This window comes from Microcaecilia unicolor, chromosome 3 (genome assembly GCF_901765095.1).
Source record: "Microcaecilia unicolor chromosome 3, aMicUni1.1, whole genome shotgun sequence".
Classification (NCBI taxonomy): Eukaryota; Metazoa; Chordata; class Amphibia; order Gymnophiona; family Siphonopidae; genus Microcaecilia; species Microcaecilia unicolor.
The window spans coordinates 443,922,294-443,945,620 of NC_044033.1; the positions used below are offsets into that span (position 1 = coordinate 443,922,294).

General features: G+C 44.2%; 1 protein-coding gene across 1 annotated transcript in view; it reads left to right on the forward strand.

The window, feature by feature from the left end:
* The window catches only part of EIPR1 (EARP complex and GARP complex interacting protein 1), a 329,744-nt gene that overhangs the window by 46,066 nt on the left and 260,351 nt on the right, over window positions 1-23,327 (forward strand). Inside the window, exons 2-3 of the mRNA XM_030198922.1 lie at window positions 3,838-3,921; window positions 12,177-12,309. Coding sequence (XP_030054782.1) covers window positions 3,838-3,921; window positions 12,177-12,309 — 217 coding nt within the window. The remainder of the gene's footprint in view (window positions 1-3,837; window positions 3,922-12,176; window positions 12,310-23,327) is intronic.

Here is a 23,327-nt window from a genome sequence, read left to right on the forward strand (position 1 = left end):
GCTTCCTGAACCAGTATGTTGAGCTCCATCTCTTGCCGTCTTCTAATCTAGGCTAGAAACCCACCTTTTTGATGCTGCTTTAAACTCCCCTATTCACTTGTTCAATACCCATATCTGCTTTATCGTTCCCACCTTAGTAATTCCCTTATCCCTTATTTGTCCTGTTTGCCCTGATTCGATTGTAAGCTGTGTTGAGCAGGGACTGTCTCTTCATGTTCAAGTGTACAGCGCTGTTTATGTCTAGTAGCACTATAGAAATAATAAGTAGTAGTATTAGTTATGTTTATTATAGTTTGATAAATTGCTTTTTTTAAACTTAAAGCGATGTACAAAAAGTATAAAAACTAGAAATGAAAAGGAACTCCAGGAATAATAGTAAAGAGACCATTCATACCGGAAGGTAATTAGCCAATGCTACTGCATATCCATCAGGCACAACACATTATGGAATGAGTTTGTTTTCAATATATTTATTTCTTGGGATTTATTAACCGCCTTTTGAAAAAGGCGGTATACGGCAGACACAGTTTAACATAAAACATACAATTTTGTTAACAGCATAACAATAGTAAAATGAACAAGTATAAACATAAATACAATAGATGAGGTGAACTTGAAAACAGCAAATTGAAACCTAATAACAGGACTACCATGAAACAGGGGCAAAATATATACACATTTCACAGCCCTGAAATTCAAACAACAGAGAGATAATTGTGAACTGAAGGCCAATATATTAAAATCCAAACAAGCAAATATAAACATTCCATCAACTAAGGACCAAGACTGTAATCCTGAGTCAGGAGCAGAATGTGCAATCAGAAGCGTAGCCAGGTTTTGATGTCAGGGAGAGCAGGCTTTTTATAAAATAGGCATCAGTGTGAAGCTGAAGGGCTGAACTGCATAGATGCCATTTTATTCAAAATACGTTTGGGAGAGCAGCGGCTACCCTTGCACCCTACTTAGCTGCGCCTCTCTGTGCAACGACTCAGCTAACATCTATCGAATGATGCAAGACAACCTTGAGAAAGGGGAATTGCACCATATTGCAGGGTATCTGGGGCTGACATTTCAGGTTTCTACATGATTGTCAAGTTTTGACAACAATTATCCCCAGCCGGTGCCCATGCACAGTGTTATCATGACTTGAAGGACATAATTGAAACCATATGTGAGGCTGTGCAGGGACTCTGCCAGGGGAGTTTCATCTCCTGCGACTAGGCCTATACTCTTCATATCATCATCAAGAGAGGAGAAGAATGCACCACCATCTGCAGGTTGTATATTTTAAGTTCTGTGATCACATTTGCATCTTGTCACTTCATAGCATGTCCTTAGTCTTTGTAATCTTTCAGATACATAGAAGGATCAGACAGGGACTCCCTTTATATTGTTTTACTTGTCCTCAGCATAGAATCACTGGCACAACTGATGAGATATTTGCCCTGTTTACTACTGATTTCTATTTCCATGGTGTTTCTCTCTAAATTTCATTCTAAGCAAGTGCTGTAACCCTAAACAATCTGCCCACACGCCCTCCTACTTAATTTATTTTCAAATTTGTTTATTGGTTTGCACAAAACTAATCACATCGTATACATTAACCCAGGATCCACTCAATATGGAACCTCTGTAATTGGAATGAGTTTGTTTAAAAAAAAAAAAAAAGGTTTTCAAAGCCACCTTATATATGGATAAAAGCATGCATGTAAAACTTTTGTGGGAACTAAATAGTGTGCATGTATTTCCCTTTGAAAATTGGTCTAAACTTCTGTACATACTTGCACAGTTTAAACCTGCTAAAATACATTTATCTTTTTTTTTTTGTCTATGGGAAGATGCTTTTCTGTGTATATGTGAGTAAACTTGTTTTTACCTGCTAATTTTCTTTCCGTCAGTCCCTCCAGACCTGTCCAGATGTTTGGTTTTGTGCTGTGCTGGCAACGGGTGTAAACTAGGAGCACTGATCTGTGATCTCATCCCTTAAGAGTCCTTTGGAATCTCCTATCTTGTCAGTATTTTTTCATAATAAAGCAGAAGAACAAAGGCAATTAAAAGAAAAAACACCATTAGAAACTAATGAACCACTCAACAACGAACCACTACTGAAAGATAAAGCCCTCCAGAATAATGATCCAATGGGAATAACGAACTAGCCAAAGTCAAAATCTTTTTGCTAACTGGTGCTGAGAGCCATGCATGGGTTCTGGGCTGGTCTTCAGGGGCTTGAGTAAAGAAAGTTAGCAGATAAGAACTATTTTACCCCCCTTATCATCCCACCAGACTGTTCCAGATGCTTGGGATATAGCAAAACAGTACTTAGTAAAGGCGGGACAGAGAAATCCATGCCCCACGGGTTGCATCTAGAGAATGACATGGGGGACAAAGTTTGTCCACATCCTGTCCCCTCGAGCACTACAGATACCAAACTCATAAGCCTCGAATAGTTAGGATTTTATATTTAAGTAATTGTATTAAAGTAAAAAAAAATATATATTCTGTACAACTGTTATTTTATGAGATCTCAAAAAAGAACAAGGAACAACAAAATCCCTGTTTTCTCCCCCCCCCCCCCCCCCCCCTTCACAAGTATACCGTACACTATCAGGAAAACTGAGCAAGCCAAATTACTTCAGAATGCTACATAAAAAACTTAATGCTAACAGAATATCTTGGTCACACACATAGAACACAAATTCCAAATACACAAAGCTGTCCAAAAATAATAAACGTAAATTAAACCATTAAGTGACCTCTCTAGAAAAATAGAATGTCAAGAAGATCAGAAACCATATAAGGTTGAGATATTGTCCCAGCCTCCAACATCCCAACCAAAGCAATTCCACCCCGCCCTATCATTCTGAACCACCTTCCCTGCCCCAACCCATAAGTACTATAAGACACAACAAGAAAACAGCAATATAATACCAATTACCCATACCCTCCCCCACTAAAGCACCTTTCTGCGATCCCCAATCCCCTAAATTCCTCCCACCCCACCAGCTAGAGTCCTTAGAAGGACAGCTCCTATAGATGCCATGCTGCACTCCCGCCTGACACCATCATGGAGATAACACTTAGAAAAGATTTGTAGGGCAGCAATGAGGAGTATACCTATTGAGCAGCAATAGACTGATATTACATTGTCCTGCCAGAACACCTGCTGTTAAGGGACGTAGTGAAACCAAAAAGCATCATCAAAAGGAAAGCGACTCACCCTCCAATCTGACATCGAACAGCATGCTCTGTATAGCGGGAATTGCACGCTGTCTTGGAGTGCTAAAACGCCCCAGCAGAGATTAGTACACCTGGCAAACTGGTAGGATCCAAGGCACTGGAGTAGGTAGTAACAGCACAATCTGTATAGTCCAAAGATGTTTAAAGGAACCAAAAATAATAAATATGACTAAATATACTGCTCAGAGTACAGAGAATTGCAGTCCCCAGTAAACCCCACACAAGACAGTGAGATACCACGGGTGAATTCCAACCAGAACCGATGTTCCCAGTTAGTAGAATAATGTTTTCCAATTTAGGAGTGTAAGCAGCTTAGGTCCTTGGATCCCTAGTGTCAAACTGTACCTCTTTTGCTATAAAAGCTTGTTCAGTATTGCAGCCATACTTACCTCCGTTGATACAATATTCTGTTCATTAGTCTTACAGTAAAGAAACTTTCTTTGAAGGTGGTAAGTAACGTGGTGCAGTAGGCATTCAAAAGACTGTCTTTACTGCAGATGCTCTTTATTTTATTAACATGTGATCTTGAGTCCCAGTATCATAGATTTTAAGAGTATTTTGTTTTTTCATTTTGTGTTCTCTTTTTTTTTTTTCTTCTAGGCACGTGCTCTAACACCCCAGACAGCAGAAACAGATGCAATCAGATTTTTGGTTGGGACACAGTCTCTAAAATATGATAATCAGGTGAATAATAAAAATGATAATATGTTCCATAATTGTTCATCAGTATTATCTATTGCCAGATTAAAGAATGAAACAGATAATAAAATATTTAGATGCAGTTTTGGTTAAGAGAACGTTTAGCTTTTATTAAGAGTGCAGAATTGCTGTCAAGCGTAATTATTGCTGATCATTAAGGGTTCTTTTACTAAGCTGTATTAAGCATTAATATGCGCCTAACACAGCTGAATTGGAGTATTAAATGTCCTGTGGTAACTGAAATGTGGACACGTTAACCACATGCTAAAAAAATATTTCTATTTTTGTTTTGAGGGGGCTTGTCATGGTGGAGAGTGGGCGTTCCTGTGCTAACTAGCTAGCACATCTACATTGCCATGTGCTAACTGGTTAACTTGGGGATATCACGCAAGTCCTTACCACCTATAAAACCGGGTGGTGGTAAGGGCTTACTCGGTAATTTCTAAAAATAGTTGCCCACTAATGGCAACATTTTCAAATGGCCATTAATACAAAAAATAGAAAATTGGCCATACAGCTGTAGTAGAGATGGCCTTAACGCGTGGGAAAGATTTGCGCAAGGCACACGAAGGCCACGTTTTTGCTACAGCTTAGTAATAAGACCTCTTAGTGCTCTCTTCCAACATTTATATTCAGTTTTGACCCCAGAGTACCTATAAGTTATGTGGTTCTGGTTTTCCATTCAGCCTCAAAGCCTAATGTCAGTGCTGCTATGCTTGAACCACTACTTTAAAGAGAGAGAACCATGCAGCCCCAGTTTTTGTTTAAAAAAAAAAAAGCAGACCAGTACCAAAGATGAGATAAAAAGGTCGAACTTTGGAGTCCTGTTACTAAGCTGTGGCAAGAATTGGCCTTAGCACACCCTTAAGCAGGTTTTTCCTGCAAACTAAGGGCCCCTGTTATAAAGGTGTGCTAAGACACCCATTATATTCCTATTGGCATCTTAGCGTTTAGTGTATATGAATTTTTTGCACGCGCTAGCGCACCTTTGTAAAAACAAAACCCCTAAGTCTATTTTTACAGTGGCCGTAAAAATGTCTTTTTTTTTTTTTCTTTCTATTGGCACATATAATTATTATAGGCAATTCCATGTGTGACAAGGCGGTGGCCGTAGCTAGAAGATTGTTAGGCTGTATAGAGAGAGGTGTGACCAGCAGAAGAAAAGAGGTTTTAATAGCCCTGTATAAGACGGTGGGGCCCTACCTGGAGTATTGTGTTCAGTTTTGGAGGCTGTATCTTGTGAAGGATGTTAAAAAAAATGGAAGCGGTGCAAAGAAAAGCTACGAGAATGGTATGGGATTTGCGTTACAAGACGTATGAGGAGAGACTTGTTGACCTGAACATGTATACCCTGGAGGAAAGGAGAAACAGGGGTGATATGATACAGACGTTCAAATATTTGAAAGGTATTAATCTGCAAATGAACCTTTTCCGGAGCGAGAAGGCGGTAGAACTAGAGGACATGAAATGAGATTGAAGGGGGGCAGACTCAAGAAAAATGTCAGGAAGTATTTTTTCATGGAGAGAGTGGTGGATGCTTGGAATGCCCTCCTGCGGGAGGTGGTGGAGAGGAAAATGGTAACGGAATTCAAACGTGTGGGATAAACATAAAGGAATCCTCCTCAGAAGGAAGGGATCCCCAGAAGCTTAGCCGGTGGTGGGAGGCAGGGCTGGTGGTTGGGAGGTGGGGATAGTGCTGGGCAGACTTATACTGTCTGTGCCAGAGCCGGTGGTGGGAGGCGGGGCGGGTGATTGGGAGGCGGGGATAGTGCTGGGCAGACTTATACGGTCTGTGCCCTGAAAAAGACAGGTATAAATCAAGGTAAGGTATACACAAAAAATGGCACATGTGAGTTTATCTTGTTGGGCAGACTGGGTGGACCGTGCAGGTCTTTTTCTGCTGTCATCTACTATGTTACTATGTATGTCAGGATTCTCATATACTATTAAATCTAGGGGCTTCAAAGCCAAGGTAAATAATATGAATGAAAGAGAACACCCTTGCTTGGTACCATGTTGAATCTGAAACGATTTGGACAAACAGCTATTTGCCATTATGATTGCAGAAGGGAAAGCATAAAGGAGATTTTATATTAATACATTAAATGAGTCTATAGTTTTCAACTCTAGGATGATCCCTTCCATGTATGGGTAATATTACCATTCTAGGAAGGTCCATAACTCTGTGTTGCATAGCTTTATGCAAAAGTAACAATTTAGGGACCAGTATTTCTGTGAATGCCATATAAACTTCTATAGCAAAACCATCATTACCTGGGGCCTTACCTTTTGGAAGAGCTCAGTCTGTTCAACTTCTACCAGTGACAAATCACGTTCCAGATGTTTTGCTCTTGAGACCCTACAGTATGTTGTCACATGCTCAACAAATGCCTTAAAAGATTCCCAGAGAAGTTTATTTCAGAACTGTACAATTTACTATATAGTTAATTGTTAAATTGGTCAACTATATCAGAATCACCTGTGAGAACTTGCCCCTGCACAGTCATAATGTAAGAAATCCAAAATCTGTTCTTTTTGGATCTTAAATACTTAGACAGTATATGGACTGAACAATTATTCTCTGCATAATATAGCCACTTCTCCATGTGAAAGGAAACTGAAGATTCCTGAATCAGTATAGTGTTATAATTGTTTTTTAAAGATTTGTAACTTATGAAGGGTGTCTGGTAATTTTAATTTCATGTTCCATTGCTGCCAATTTGTTTTTGCGTTCTGTAATAATAATCCATTTTCGTATTGCTTTATAAACATCTCTATAAAAACCAAAACACAGATCAACTTCACTGAAATGAATTGTAGATACTCATCAAAACCCAACTAGTGAAGAGTGACTTTACAAGGAGGAAAAAAGATCTCATACAACTGTGACAATTAATTGAACAAAATGCTCTGTTTAGCGATTCTTCTGCACACAGTTTAACATAGTGCTGTCCCAGCCAGCTGGGGTGTAACCACGCTTCACATGAACTGCACAGCACCACAAAGATAAGTTATTTTTTCTTAAGGTTAAGTGCGTTTTGATTAGCACCATTCATAAATGACTGTGGGGAAGTGCATATGATGTGCCTTAATGATGCAAGATAGGAAGATTTTATAATGCAAGATAAACAACAACAACAAAAATTTTTAGAGGTTTTTTTGATCCATGATTACTTTTTGTACTGTGTGCAGAAGAATTGCTAAACAGAGCGTTTTGTTCAATTAATTGCCACAGTTATATGAGATCTTTTTTCCTCCTTGTAAAGTCACTCTTCACTGGTTGGGATTTGATGAGTATTTATAAACATCTCACCAGATATGCACAGTGTATTCTTGTATGGGGTTGGTCCAAAAGTATGCAGCAGAAGTCTGTATGTGATAAGTGTACAAAAGGAATCATCCTTTACTTTATTTCTTATTAGTTGCCAATATTCCCATATAAAGTTCATTGCCACTTGCATCAAGAAATGAGGTACATTTTTTGAGGGGAGGAGGAGGAGGTGACAGAGTGAAGTTTACAACAGATTACGATAGATCATAAGAATCATGTGACAGTTTGCGTGTTGGTCCATATTAGTTGTTATGTTGTTTGTGAGACATGTCTTTCAAATAGCTAGGTTTTCAGCATTTTGCAGAAGGTTCTGTAGTGGGGCAAAGTCCTTATCTGAATTGGTAGGTCGTTCCAGCGTTTTGCGGGTAGGTAAGGTAGAGTTGAACTGTGTAGTGATTTGAATCTGATGCTCATGTACATTTCCCTGAAGTAAACATGCATTCAGCCTCCACTGAGAAGGGGAATTGTGGGATTGGGTATTGGGTAATATTACAGAATATGCCCAGTGTTCAAATTGCCAACCCATGAATTTCAGTAGATTGTAATTGGGGCAGTAGTATGTTGGATATTAAGAAGGGCATTTTCAACATGACATGTAAATCCAATTTTGAACATTCTGCTGAAAAAGTCCAAAAATCAAATGGTGAACATAGCGATTTTCGAACCAGAAAAATGTGTCTCTTTTTGTTTCGAAAATGGCCATTTCCTAGACGTTTGTGCTTAGTGTGTTTTTCTTTTGTGAGCATTAGTGAAAAAAAAAAGCCCAAGGGATGGTATATTTTATGGTGGGCCCTCCAAAACCCACCAGAAACCTGTTGTACCCAACTGTACAACACTACAATAGCCCTTATATCTGCAGGTTTGGATTTTATTGGAAGGCTAATTGTTTATCCCTCCTTTTATTTGCTGTTCCATTCTATTGGGGGCCACAATTAAAAAGAATTTTCGTGCACATCTGGATAAGTTGCCTGTACGTGTTACAACTTAACTCCAGAAGGAAGCTTTCTTTGACATGATGCAACTACTATAGTGAGTGTTTAGCAGTAAATTTGAGAGACTGAGATCATACTGTTCATATACCTTGACTTAGGAATGAGGTTCATTACTGCCATGGTATGTGCAAAGCTAACATATTTGGAGACATTGCCCCTGTGTACACATTACATACAAATGTACACATGTACTTTATAATTTATAGTTTATTAGAGACTTGATATACCGCCAGTGCAACAGAGTTGGTCGAGGCGGTTTACAAAATATAGTTCAAAAATAAAGGGAAAGGATCGCCAAATTAATAAGAAAGGATCATTCACTTGAATGAAGGAAGAGGAGACAAAAAAAAGGGAAACAGAGTTCTTGGTCCAGCCGTCATAGGTCCTGGCCCTTTAGGACTGTGTGTGTGTGTGTGTGTGTGTGTGTGTGTGTGTGTGTGTGGAGGGGGGGGGGGGGGGGGAAGAGGACTGATAGCCCAAAGGCTAATTGGAAAAAATTAGTTTTCAAGAGCTGCTTAAATTTAGGGAAGTAAGCCTCAGTTTGGATTGAAAATGGAAGTAGAGAATGACATGGGGACAAACTCTGTCCCTATCCCCACCCTGTGTAACTGAGCTTTTTCCCTGCCCTGTCACCGTAAGATTTGGCCCTATCCCTCCCTGCAAGCTCTGACCCCCATCTGCACAAGCCTCAAACAGTTATATAGTACAACACTAGAGATACAGAAAAAGATGCATTTACTCCAATACTATACTGTGCAAAATATAAAGATGGCACATGCCAGGGATGATGTTAGGGGAATGTGACTAGGGCAACTGCCCTCGGCCCCTGACCAGAGAGATCCCCAAGCTTGACGAATGCTGAAGAAAGTGCAGCCTGGTAGTGGGCTTTGGAGTCCCCTCTGCTCTGGGCCCTTGTCATGTCTAACATTAGCTCTGGGAAGATGTACATTTCAAATCTGACATACTCTAATCACTCCCGGAGGGAGTGAAAAAAGTGAAAAAAGATCTGCAGAAGCTAGAAGAATGGTCTAATGTTTGGCAATTAAAATTCAATGCAAAGTGATGCACTTAGGGAGTAGAAATCCACGGGAGACGTATGTGTTAGACGGTGAGAGTCTCATATGTACAGACAGGGAGAGGGATCTTGGGGTGATAGTATCTGAGGATCTGAAGGTGACGAAACAGTGTGACAAGGTGGTGGCTGTAGCCAGAAGGTTGCTAGGCTGTATAGGCAGAGGTGTGACCAGCAGAAGAAAGGAGGTGTTGATGCCCCTGTACAAGTCGTTGGTGAGGCCCCACCTGGAGAATTGTGTTCAGTTTTGGAGGCCGTATCTTGCTAAGGATGTAAAAGAAATTGAAGCGGTGCAAAGAAAAGCTACAAAAATGGTATGGGATTTGTGTTACAAAACGTATGAGGAGAGACTTGCTGATCTGAACATGTATACCCTGGAGAAAAGGAGAAACGGGGATGACATGATACAGACGTTCAAATATTTGAAAGGTAGTAATCTACAAACGAACCCGTTCCGGAGACGGGAAGGCAGTAGAACTAGAGGACATGAAATGAGGTTGAAGGGGGGCAGACTCAAGAAAAATCTCAGGATGTATTTTTTTTTTCACGGAGAGAGTCGTGGTTACTTGGCATGCCCTCCCGCGGGAGGTGGTGGAGATGAAAACGGTAACGGAATTCAAAAATGCGTGGGATAAACGTAAAGGAATCCTGTTCAGAAGGAATGGATCCTCAGAAGCTTAGCGGAGATTGGGTGGCAGCAGCGGTGGTTGGGAGGTGGGGCTAGTGGTGGGCAGACTTCTACGGTCTGTGCCCTGAAAATGGTAGATACAAATCAAGGTCAGGTATACATATAAAGTAGCGCATATGAGTTTATCTTGTTGGGTAGACTGGATGGACCGTACAGGTCTTTTTCTTCTGTCACCTACTATGTTACTATGTTTTTCTACCTTTTGTTTTCTGGTCATTTGTGTTTTTAAAATCATGCTGATCTCAGGCTCTGGTTTCTGCTTCCCTATGTCTTCTCTTAACTCACTCACTAGATTCTCCTGTCCATTTGGCATCTCTTCTTTCTCCATGTCCACCATCCATCTTCTTTTTCTGTCTCCTTATATTCCCCCATGTTCAGCATCTCCCTTCCGTGTCCCTGTATTTCCCTGTCCAATATCTCCCCTGTGCTCATATCCTTGCATCCATCATCACCTCTCTATCTCCCTATCCTCTCCTCCTGTGTTGAACAACATCTTTCTGTGTCTGGTATTGCCCCTCTGAGTCCATATATCATCCCCACACAGTGTGTTCCTGTCCCTGTGTCCTCCTCCCATGCACATCATTTCTCCTCTGTTTCTCTTACTTTCCTGTGTCCAGGTTCTCCCATCTCTTCCTCACCAGTGTGTCTCTCTCCTTTCCAACCCAACCCTGCTTCTTTCCCTCTCTTTCCCCACCCATTCCAGCATCTGACTCACCTGTCCGACCTCTTTCACTTTCTCCTTCTCGCTGTGGGTTCAGTATTTGACTCCCTCTTCCTTCGTCCCCTTGGTCCAGCATCTTTCCCTTCCCTTCAGCACCCCTTACTCCTTCTATGGGTCCAGCAGCACCTCTCTCTCCTTTCCTTCCAGCACTCCCTCCTCCTCCAATGGGTCCATCCAGCACCTCTCTCCTTTCCCTGTAGCCCCCACCTCTTCCCATGGGTCCAGGAAGCCTCTCTCTTCTTCCCTCTCATGGGTCAAGCCAGCACTTTTCTCTCTGCCTGTCCTCCCCCTGCCTCCCCCCTGGTGTCACTCAAGGAGGATTTGGTTACACTTACACCTTCCTGCAGCGATTCACACAGGCCGGCTTCATGGCCTTCTGATAAGTCCCACCCTCTCCACTGCAACTTTTGTAGCTAACAAGGAAGTTGCAGTAGAGAGGGTGGGACTTGGCAGGAGGAAGGCCACGGAGCTGACCTGTGTGAATCGCTGCCTGCTACAGGAAAGTGTGACACCAAAACCTCCTTGAGTGACACCTGCAGGGAAGAGAGGATTTTTGTTTTAATCGCAGGAACATGACTTTTTACCATTCCCACTGAGTCTTCTATGTTTGTGCAGCGCTGCGTATGCCTTGTAGCGCTATAGAAATGCTAAGTAGTAGTAGTAGTGGTAAAAAGTTTTGTTCCCACATCTGTAGTAACTTTTTTTTGTTTTTTTTGAGTGTTGCCATTACCATGAATTTACCAGTGGAAGTTCCAGAATTTTGATGCCATGAAGATAAAGGCTGTGGAACATGTGGATTCAGTGGGCCACATGGGGAGATGTGAGAGACAGATGGTTTGCATCTATATATCGAAGATAACCATTGGAAGTATAGGGAATGATTAAGGAGGAAAGATAGGAAGGTGGTGAGCTTTATGAGCAAGCCAGAGTTTTAAATATGAGTCTGTAGTGGACGGGAAGCCAATGAAGCCTTATGAACAAAGGGGAATCGTGATTAAATTGGTGAGCTTTGTATAAAAGTTTGTCTGCTGAATTCTGGAGGGTCTGTAGTCTGCATGCTAGGAACTTGGGAGTGCCACAATAGATAGCATTACAATTATCTAAACGTGATGTTAAGAAGGCGTGAATCAACGTATGAAGGGAGGTAGAATCAATGTAGCTCCAAATGGATCCAAGTTGTCGGAGAGTTAGAAATGTATTTTAGGGGGGGACAGAGAGAGGATCCTGCTACACATTTAATAAAATACCATTGCATTTCTTGATGACCGGAAGCATATCTGCCTGACATATATAAAATTACTCTCATATTGCTGTTTTCTCGTTGTGTCATATGCAACTTTTAATTTGCAAAACAAGAATGTGTTCTATAAAGAGAATATAATCTGTGAACAGTATAAACAAAATATTTTTTCTCCTTTTTTTTTTTTTTTTTGTAGATTCACATAATAGATTTTGACGATGAGAATAATATTATAAATAAAAACGTTCTCCTTCACCATGTGGGTGAAATTTGGCAGATAAATGCAAGCCCAGCAGACAAGGGAGTATTTGCCACTTGCTACAGTCAGAGTAAGTAGATAATTACTTCTTACAATCTAATGCTGCTTTGACATAGCCTCAGTAAATTGAAGTTTGTGCTACTGCAGCCTATTTATTTATTAGGATTTATTTACCATCTTTTTGAAGGAATTCACTCAAGGCAGTGTACAGTAAGAACAGATCAAACTTGAACAATAAGCAATTAACAGCTGTAAAAATATTCAACTAACAATACGAAGTATGCCATGGTATACTACTTGCATTGTCAACACAATATGTAATAGGACATTATAATTGGTAGTGGATGGTATGGCAAAGTTGTAACATATAGGTGGGTAAGAAAGTAGGAAGAGTTAGAAAGTAAGGTGACTGATTTGAAGAAAGTTGCACATGAGGTCAGAGAGATTGTTAAATATTATCTCAACTAGGGTAGGCGTGGATAAACATGTCCCGCTGCAGTATGTGCAGCCCGAGTCAATCCTTGTGTGTGTGAGTGAGACTAGCATGTTAGTTACTTCTTCCATTAAAGTCCTGGTTGAACAGCCAAGCTTCTGCTTTCTGAAGTAGAGATAGTCTTGTGTTAAGTGGAGCCTTTCAGGCAATGCATTCCAGAGGGTGGGGGCTACTCCGGAGAAAGCTCGCTTTCGGGTATCACATCATGTAATGTCTTTTGGAGAGAGTGTGGTTAGTGAAAGTCCTTGGGAGGACCTTAGTGTCCTTGGCGGTGTGTGGAGGATCATCCTGTTCTTCAGATACTTAGGGCCATTTCCTTTTAGGGCCTTGAAGATCAGACATAAGAGTTTTAAATTTAGCCCTGTATTGTACTGGTAGCCAATGAAGTTTTTCCAAAAATGGTGTGATGTCGCTTGCAACCTTCTATGAGTCTTGCTGCTGGATTCTGAATCAGCTGGAGCTGGTGCAGGCCCTTTGTAGTCAGACCATTGTATAGTGCATTGCAGTAATCCAGTCTTGATGTTACCGTGGTATACTCAACTGGGATAAGATTTACCTTCTCGATGTAAGGAGAGAGGCAGCTTAGCTGTCACAAATAGTAGAAGCAGCTCTTGAAGGTTGCTTGGATTTAGGGAATCAGAGTAAGTGTTGAATCTAACTGTGTTTCAAGGTTCCTGACCTGTAATTTAAGGGGGAGTTCATACTTCTCAAAAGGGATTTTGATGTCAGGTAGGTATCCACTTGTTATCCACTTGTGTTAGGGACCCAGAGAAGCTTGGTTTTACTTGGGTTCAGGCAACGTTTTACTACTACTACTACTACTACTTATCATTTCTATAGCACTACTAGATGTACACAGTGCTGTACACTTGAGCATGAAGAGACAGTCCCTGCTCGACAGAGCTTACAATCTAATTAGGACAGACAGGACAAATAAGAGATAAGGGAATTACTAAGGTGGGGATGATAAAATAAGGGTACTGAACAATTGAGTAAGGGTTAGGAGTTAAAAGCAGCATCAAAAGTTTTGTTGTGTTTAGCCCATTCTTGAGTTGATGTTAGACAGATAATCAGTAGTTGTAGAACTGAGTGTCCATTGATCAAATCAGCTCAGCTAATGGCTTGAGGTAGATATTGAACAGATAGATGACTGTATCGATCCTTGTGGTACCCCGCAGGTCAGTGTCCATGATGGTGGTGAGTTGCTGCCAGACATTGTGGATTATTGCCTGTGTGATAGGATCTGAACCAGGCAAGTACAGTTCCATTGATACCTGTTTCTGTCAGTTGTGCTAGCAAGATATCATGATCCACAGTGTCAAAAGCTGCTGAGAAATCTAGCAATAGTAATATCGAGGCGAATCCCTTGTCTGTTTCTTTGAAGATCATCTAGCAGGGATACGAGGACTATTTCTGTTCCATAACCGAGTCTGAATCCAGAATGACATGGATCTAGCCAGTTACTCTTTTCTAGCCATTCATTAAGTTAAACACAGACTCTTTTTGTTCTAAGAGTTTCCCTAGAAACGGGATGTTGGATACTGGCCTGTAACTTTCAAGTTTGTCCTGATCAAGATAGTTTTTCTTTGGCAGAGGGCGAACCACTGCCCTTTTTAATGCTGTTGGTAGTTGCCCATTAGAAAGAGAGGTGTTCACAATTTTTGTGGCGCCTTCTATAAGGTCCATACTTGCCTGCTGCACTGTCTTTGATGGGCAGGGATCGAGGGAGCAGGTAGTTGGTCTAAGGTCTCTTAGGATTTTGTCAAGGCTCCCCTCTGTCATTAGGTTAAAAGTGTTCTATCTGTCTCTGTTAGGAGGGGGCAAGTTTGTGCACCCCTGGTTGACTGGGTGGGATTGCCTGTAAATCCTGGTGGAGACTTTTAATTTTGTTGGCAAAGTATGCAGCAAAATCATTGCAGTTTAGACTAGGCAGGCAGGTTCTGTTGTAGGGGTTGCAGTAGGCTGTTTACTATACTGAACAGTTGCTTGGTTGAATTGGCAGCCTGTACAATGCATTGAGAGAAATACCGTTTTTTTGATTGCTGTTAAGGCTTGGTGGTACTATGCCATGTGCTTCCTGCAGTTTAGCTTGTCTTCATCCAGGTGAGATTTGTGCCATCTCCTTTCCAGTTTTCGTTCTTCGCATTTAAGGATCCGAAGTTCTGGAGAAAACCAAGGTGAGCGTTTGTGAGTGGGGCATAAGACCTCTTTTAGTGGTGCTGTTTTCTCTAAGGTCTTGGCTAAGTGTGTATTCCAGATGTCAACTTGTTCTGACACTGTTGTGTTTTCATCTGCATGTGGATAGTCCAAGGCCTCTAGGAAATTCTCAGCGTTCAGCTTTTTTTTTGTCTCTGATCTCCTTCCAGACTGTGGGAGGTGCATTTGTTTCAGATGGTCACTTAGGGAGAATTTAATTAGAAAATGGTCTGACCATGATAGGGGTGTTATTTCAATACTGTTATCCCGGAATTCTTGTAGAATACCAGATCTAGTATGTGACCCTTTTCGTGTGTTTTTAGAATTGATCACCTGTGTAAATCCTAGTGCTGTCATTGTGTCTAAGAAGGCAGCTGTGGTGGTATCTGGGGTTTTGATGTGTAGATTGAAGTCTCCCATGATCACCAGCCTAGGGTTAATTCAGGGTCATTTGAGCAATCAGGTCTAGGAGTTCTTGCACAAATAATGTGTTGTTACGAGGTGCTCTGTATATACCATGAGCAGCCAGATTGGTTTCTCCTCTTCAAGTTGGATTAAAAGAAATTCAGATCCATGTAGCTGATGGATGAATATTCTGCGCAGTTTGATTGTATCCCGAAACAAGACTGCTACCCCTCCACCCTGTCTTCCTAGTCTTGGTTGATGTTGGATGTTGAAACCTGTTGGGCATAGTTCAACCAGTGGTAAACCCCCACTTTCATCTAGCCAGGTTTCACTTATTCCTAGGTTGTCAAGATGCTGATCTAGCATTCACCAGTCCTATAGTTCCCAAGGGTGGTCTGGGGGTGCTGTGGGTAGCTTTGGTGTGGCAATGAGGTGAACTTTTAAGTACTGTTATGTAGGTGTTTGACCTCTTGCACTTTAGCCTTCTCTTTGGTTGGTGGGGATTATGGTTTCCTCTCCCACACACCACTGGGATGATTGCATGATACATTTTTTTGTGTCAGATGCTAGTTAGGCAAAATTTCACTAGGTGGTGCTGCAATCCACTTTTTGGAGTGCACCCTGTAGATCAGCAATCTTCCTAGCTGGCAAATGCAGGGTTAAGGCTTTAATAGCTAAAAGAACAGACCTTTTTAAAGTTGTAAATTCAGACCAGGCCTGTGAGATCAGACTTCCATCAAATAGAGAAACAAATGGCTGCACTTAGCACTTCTATGTGAAATTCTTGGAGACGGTGCATAAGTTTCCTTTAGTTTTAAGGAATCTAAAAGATTCAGAATTATAGAAGTAGATTATATAGTTAAAATAAGTTTTTAACTCACAGATTGCAGGTAGGAACTTTAGAGTTTCTGGTTCTGTTATCCTTGGATGGTCCAATTGATGCAGGTTGCTGTCAACTTTTTCTTTTTTGTCCCAGAGGAAGGATAGATGTAAGAAAGGATCCAGCTCCAATCACAGAGCATGAGGAGGGTTATTTAGGGGCGATAAAATTTACTTTCTCCAGCCAAAAATAAATGGAAGAAGTTCAGAGTAAAATTGAGGACTGGTGCCTCAACACAAACTGAGCAGAAGTCAGTAAAAGTTTGGGTTGTAAATAAGCAGAAAATGTAGTTATTTAATCTAAATTGCAGAGAACATCATGTATTCCTGGCTGCAGCAATGCTGTCCCGTTTGTGGCCGTGCCACCCTTCAGACTTACCCTGTTTCTGGGAGTCAGTGTCTGTGCTGGCTTCTGCTTGTCTCTGTGTCTGTGTTTGTCTTAGGTTCTCTCTGGCTCTGTGTGCTGATTGCCCTACTGAACCTCACCTGTGTGGGCTTTGCCTCTTCCAAGATGGCTGCCGCCTCTTCGTCTCTGCCAGTATCCAAGATGGCTCCCGCTGTTACTTTCTATGGGATGCCTGCTCTGAGTGTCAAGCCTCTGTTTGGTTGCAAGGTGATTGCTGCACCTGTGGCTCTGGTGTTGATGGGCTTTATTAGTCACCTGAAGACTAGAGCCTTTGCCTTTGTATCTAATTCCATCTCATCTAAAGGTCCTGGTGTATAGAGTGCTCTGTACCCGGTGTCAGTGTTTGCTCTGTGTGAGTTTCTATGTTTGTTTGACTAGCTAGCTTAGGCACTGTGTAGCTTAGCCTGTGCATAACTTTGCTAGTGTTTTATGTTTGTTCAGACTAGTTAGCTTAGGCACCGTGTGGCTTGTTGCCTGTGCATAGCTTTACTAGTTCTATGTGTTTTCCAAGGTATGACTAGTTAGCTAAGGCACCGTCTGGCTTGTTGCCTGTGCATAGCTTTACTAGTGCTCTATGTTTGTTTCCAAGGTATGACTAGTTAGCTTAGGCACCGCCTGGCTTGTTGCCTGTGCATAGCTTTACTAGTTCTATGTGTTTGTTTCCAAGGTATGACTAGTTAGCTAGGCTCCGTCTGGCTTGTTGCCTGTGCATAGCTGTACTAGTGTTCCATGTTTGTTCCTTGTGTCAGCTAGCCGTCCTGCTAAGCTATTTCCAAGACCATGTTTGTTCCTCGTGTCAGCTAGCCGTCCTGCTAAGCTGTTTCCAAGACCATGTTTGTTCCTCGTGTCAGCTAGCCGTCCTGCTAGCCATTTCCATGTCTGTGTTTGTTTCTAGTGTTAGACTAGCCGCCCTTGCTAGCCACTATTCCAAGATTGTGTTTGTTCCTAGAGTGAGCCTAGCCGCCCTTGCTAGCCACTATTCCAAGACTGTGTTTGTTCTTAGTGTAGACTAGCCAGCTTAGGCCCCGCTGGCGTGTAGCCTGTGTCAAGCCGTGCTAGTCTTCTGTGTTTGGGTCCAGGGCATGACTTGTTAGCTGGGGCACAGCTTAGTTGTTAGCTGGTGTATAGCCTTCCAAGCCTCTTGAGTCTGCTCTGTGTATGTTCTTGTGTATGACTGGGTTGCCCGGGTACAGCGTCTCTATGCGCCTGGGTCCAGCTTACTTATCATTGTGTTGATTCCTGCTGACTACCAGAACCCGGATAGTTCCTGATTGTCTGCCTTGCCTTCGCCTAGGTGCCAGGGGGCACTCCTGGATCTTCATTCCTGCTGTTCCTGTAAGTCCTACCGGCTGCAAGAACCTGAGGGCTCAACCCGAGGGGGAAGGCAGTCAAGTGTAGGTGAAGCCTAGGTCCAGGGTGTTCCAGTTCCGTGGGTTCCGCTCCAGTGTGTTCCAGTCCAGCGGGTTTCACTCCTGTATGTTCCAGTCCAGTGGGGCCACTCCAGTGTGTCCAGTCCAGTGGGCCCCACTCCAGTGCGCACCAGTCCGGTGCGTTCCAGTTCCGAGTGTTCCGGTGTACAACTCCAGTCCGGAGTTCCGGTTCAGTCTTTCCTGCCTTCTACCTGGAAGGTGATTTTGCCTTAAGGACTCACAAACCCCGCGCTCCCGGGGAAGAAGCCTGAAGGTATGCCAAGGTCCTCGAGAGCGCGGCGAGCGCGTGAGGCGCGACAGAATACAAAGGCCATGAGTTCGGCGAGATCATCAGTCCAGGTGGGGTTCATGCCCATAAGTTCGTGCCCTACGGACCATCCCAGGGGAACTGCCAAAAAATCTTTTTTTTCTGATTCCGAGGACAGTCTAGTTTCTATTTTGGATCCCAAGACAAGCCTGGAGAAATACCGAGAGATACTTCTGACGAATCCAGCCTTTATGGCTACTCCTGAAGCAGCAGCGGAGAAGGAGCGGATTTACCGAAGTCTGTGCCATTATGACCCAGTTTTTGGCCTCTATGACCCAGTTTCTGATATGAATTCGGCCATCACGCTCAGTGAGTACCGCCGCCAACTTCGGGAGGACCCTGATCTATGGGATACTCTGGAGTCTGAGCTTGAAAGAAGCCGGGACTGTTCTCCGCCCGAGTTTTTTCGCCCACCTCAGCCGAGTAGCCGGCCATACTATGGTGGGGCAAGTCGTCATCGGGATCATAGTCCACAGATGCTGAGTCCAGTTCGAAGAGGGGCTCCAGTGAAGCCTCTAGTCAAGCCACTGCGGTCGGGCCGAGGGAAGCGTCAGACCAAGCCCCAGACCTCAGTTCAAGGAGCGCGGCCTCCTAGGCGCTTGAGTCCAGTCCAGGGGAGGCTTCATACTGAACCCCCTATTCCAGTCCAAGTAACGAGGGGGCTTAAGTCTCCGAGACCAGTTCGAGGAAGGCCTTCAATGGAGCCCCAGATTCTTATGCAAGTAGCGCTCCAGGTCGAGCCTCCAGTCCTCATGCAAGTGGCACGCCCTTTGAAGTTTCCGAGTCCAGTCCGAGGGAAGCTGTCGATGGAGCCGCAGATTCCTGTGCAAGTGGCACTTCGGGTCGAGCCTCCAGTCCTCCTTCAAATGGCACGCCCTTTGAAGTCTCCGAGTCCAGTCCGAGGGAAGCCTTCGATGGAGCCTCAGATTCCTGTGCAAGTGGCGCTTCGGGTCAAGTCTCCGGTTCTTGTTCAAGTGACCCGTCCAGTCAAGCCACTGAGTCCAGTTCGAGGAGCGCTCCAGATCGAGCCGCCGATCCCTGTCCTAAGGGTGTGTTCGGCCAAGCCTCAGTTAAAGTTCCGTCCCTGCCAGGAGGCAGAGGGCGTCTCGAGTTGCAAGTCCAGTCAAGATGCTGAGTCTGGATCGAGTTGCCAGTCCAGTCAAGATGCTGAGCCTGGATCGAGTTGCAAGTCCAGTCAAGATGCTGAGCCTGGATCGAGTTGCAAGTCCAGTCAAGATGCTGAGTCTGGATCGAGTTGCAAGTCCAGTCAAGATGCTGAGCCTGGACCGAGTTGCAAGTCCAGTCAAGATGCGGAGTCTGGACCGAGTTGCAAGTCCAGTCAAGATGCTGAGCCTGGACCGAGTTGCAAGTCCAGTCAAGATGCTGAGCCTGGATCGAGTTGCAAGTCCAGTCAAGATGCTGAGTCTGGATCGAGTTGCCAGTCCAGTCAAGATGCTGAGCCTGGACCGAGTTGCAAGTCCAGTCAAGATGCTGAGCCTGGATCGAGTTGCAAGTCCAGTCAAGATGCTGAGCCTGGATCGAGTTGCAAGTCCAGTCAAGATGCTGAGTCTGGATCGAGTTGCAAGTCCAGTCAAGATGCTGAGCCTGGATTGAGTTGCAAGTCCAGTCAAGATGCTGAATCTGCACCGAGTGCAGAGGTCAGCCACGATATTGAGTCTGCTATTGAGGAAGAGATGATGTTCCCAGAGGACTGTGATAGACCTTGTGTTGATTCAGCCTGGGAGAAGATCTCCGAAGCTATAGCTGAGAGAGGGTGTGTTCAACGGCTTGGAGCCCGGAGAAACCCATTTTCTGCATTTCAGCCTGCTAGCATGCTCTGGGGATACCAGGGCCGTCTCCTCTTGAACCCTGCTCGGCAGAGGCCGCCCGAAGCTAAGGTTAGAGAGACGTCCCGGTCCGGCCAGAGAGGGGCGTCCAGCCCTGCAGCTGAATCTCTTCCAAGTTCCAGTTCTAACCATGATGCTAAGCCTGTTCCGAGTTCTAGTTCCAGCCAGGAGGCTGAGTCCATGTCTAGTTCCAAGTCCGACCAAGATGTTGAGGTCGTCCTAAGTTCCAGTGTCCGTCAGGAGGCTGACTTTCTGTTGAGTTCCCGTTCCAGTCAAGCCCCTGAATCCAGTTCCAGTCAAGGGGTTGAGGCCAACCCGGGTGCTAGTTCCAGATCCATTTCTGTTCAGACTTCTAGCTCCTGCCAAGATGGGAATGCCACCTGGAGCCTCAGCCCAGCTTCTAATGTCAGCTGGAGTAGTGACTCCAGCCCTGTTCCTGTCATTTCATGGACTTGCCAAGAGGTTCAGGACATTGGGGGTTCCCTCAGGAGAGGGTTACTTTTGAATTGTGTTCCTCTTGATGTCTCCATGTTCCTGAGGTTGCCCCATGGTGACTCAAAGGAGCTTCCTGGTCACAAGTGCTACTTTTGTCTGCCAGTTTTGATCATCCTTGTGACTTCCAGCCCAGTGATCTATGTCTGGCTTTTGAGACCTATCAGGAAGTTTCATCATAGTTACCCCTGGATACCCGACCGTCTCCGGGAGACCGAGAGGGGGGTCTTGAGGAAGGGATACTGTCCCGTTTGTGGCCGTGCCACCCTTCAGACTTACCCTGTTTCTGGGAGTCAGTGTCTGTGCTGGCTTCTGCTTGTCTCTGTGTCTGTGTTTGTCTTAGGTTCTCTCTGGCTCTGTGTGCTGATTGCCCTACTGAACCTCACCTGTGTGGGCTTTGCCTCTTCCAAGATGGCTGCCGCCTCTTCGTCTCTGCCAGTATCCAAGATGGCTCCCGCTGTTACTTTCTATGGGATGCCTGCTCTGAGTGTCAAGCCTCTGTTTGGTTGCAAGGTGATTGCTGCACCTGTGGCTCTGGTGTTGATGGGCTTTATTAGTCACCTGAAGACTAGAGCCTTTGCCTTTGTATCTAATTCCATCTCATCTAAAGGTCCTGGTGTATAGAGTGCTCTGTACCCGGTGTCAGTGTTTGCTCTGTGTGAGTTTCTATGTTTGTTTGACTAGCTAGCTTAGGCACTGTGTAGCTTAGCCTGTGCATAACTTTGCTAGTGTTTTATGTTTGTTCAGACTAGTTAGCTTAGGCACCGTGTGGCTTGTTGCCTGTGCATAGCTTTACTAGTTCTATGTGTTTTCCAAGGTATGACTAGTTAGCTAAGGCACCGTCTGGCTTGTTGCCTGTGCATAGCTTTACTAGTGCTCTATGTTTGTTTCCAAGGTATGACTAGTTAGCTTAGGCACCGCCTGGCTTGTTGCCTGTGCATAGCTTTACTAGTTCTATGTGTTTGTTTCCAAGGTATGACTAGTTAGCTAGGCTCCGTCTGGCTTGTTGCCTGTGCATAGCTGTACTAGTGTTCCATGTTTGTTCCTTGTGTCAGCTAGCCGTCCTGCTAAGCTATTTCCAAGACCATGTTTGTTCCTCGTGTCAGCTAGCCGTCCTGCTAAGCTGTTTCCAAGACCATGTTTGTTCCTCGTGTCAGCTAGCCGTCCTGCTAGCCATTTCCATGTCTGTGTTTGTTTCTAGTGTTAGACTAGCCGCCCTTGCTAGCCACTATTCCAAGATTGTGTTTGTTCCTAGAGTGAGCCTAGCCGCCCTTGCTAGCCACTATTCCAAGACTGTGTTTGTTCTTAGTGTAGACTAGCCAGCTTAGGCCCCGCTGGCGTGTAGCCTGTGTCAAGCCGTGCTAGTCTTCTGTGTTTGGGTCCAGGGCATGACTTGTTAGCTGGGGCACAGCTTAGTTGTTAGCTGGTGTATAGCCTTCCAAGCCTCTTGAGTCTGCTCTGTGTATGTTCTTGTGTATGACTGGGTTGCCCGGGTACAGCGTCTCTATGCGCCTGGGTCCAGCTTACTTATCATTGTGTTGATTCCTGCTGACTACCAGAACCCGGATAGTTCCTGATTGTCTGCCTTGCCTTCGCCTAGGTGCCAGGGGGCACTCCTGGATCTTCATTCCTGCTGTTCCTGTAAGTCCTACCGGCTGCAAGAACCTGAGGGCTCAACCCGAGGGGGAAGGCAGTCAAGTGTAGGTGAAGCCTAGGTCCAGGGTGTTCCAGTTCCGTGGGTTCCGCTCCAGTGTGTTCCAGTCCAGCGGGTTTCACTCCTGTATGTTCCAGTCCAGTGGGGCCACTCCAGTGTGTCCAGTCCAGTGGGCCCCACTCCAGTGCGCACCAGTCCGGTGCGTTCCAGTTCCGAGTGTTCCGGTGTACAACTCCAGTCCGGAGTTCCGGTTCAGTCTTTCCTGCCTTCTACCTGGAAGGTGATTTTGCCTTAAGGACTCACAAACCCCGCGCTCCCGGGGAAGAAGCCTGAAGGTATGCCAAGGTCCTCGAGAGCGCGGCGAGCGCGTGAGGCGCGACAAATGCAAAGATATTGAGCTGAAAATCAAGTCTGCTATGTTTTAATTGGTACGGTGGTATAGGAAACAACACTTCCACTCTTCTAAAATCCCTTGAACTGGGAGGGAGGGGGCCTGGAACTCAAAGGGAGGTGGAGGAGGGGGTCAGGGAAGGGGGAGGGGGAAAGGGAGGGGGGACTGTACCACCTGTAAAAAAAAAAAAAAAAATTTCAGCACCCCCAATCATACAGCACGTATAATTTGTAGGGCCCGGAGGGATGACAGAGTAACACCTTTACTACATCAACTGCATTGGCTTCCGGTTGAAGCAAGAGTTAAGTTTAAAGCCTTAGTTTTGACCCATAAGGCTTTTTATACACTAAATCCTGACTATCTGTCAAATCTAACTATTCCTTACACTGCCACACGAACCCTTAGATCCCTGACAGACAACACGCTAGGACTAGATGGGAATCTACACGGAATTCGGCTTTTTTCTATTTGTCTCCCTCTCTTTGGAATGGCCTTCCAAAAGAGATCAGACTTGAGAAATCTTACTTTCATTTTCGGAAACTTTTGAAAACCTTCTACTTTATCAATTATGTAGAACAGAATTTAGAA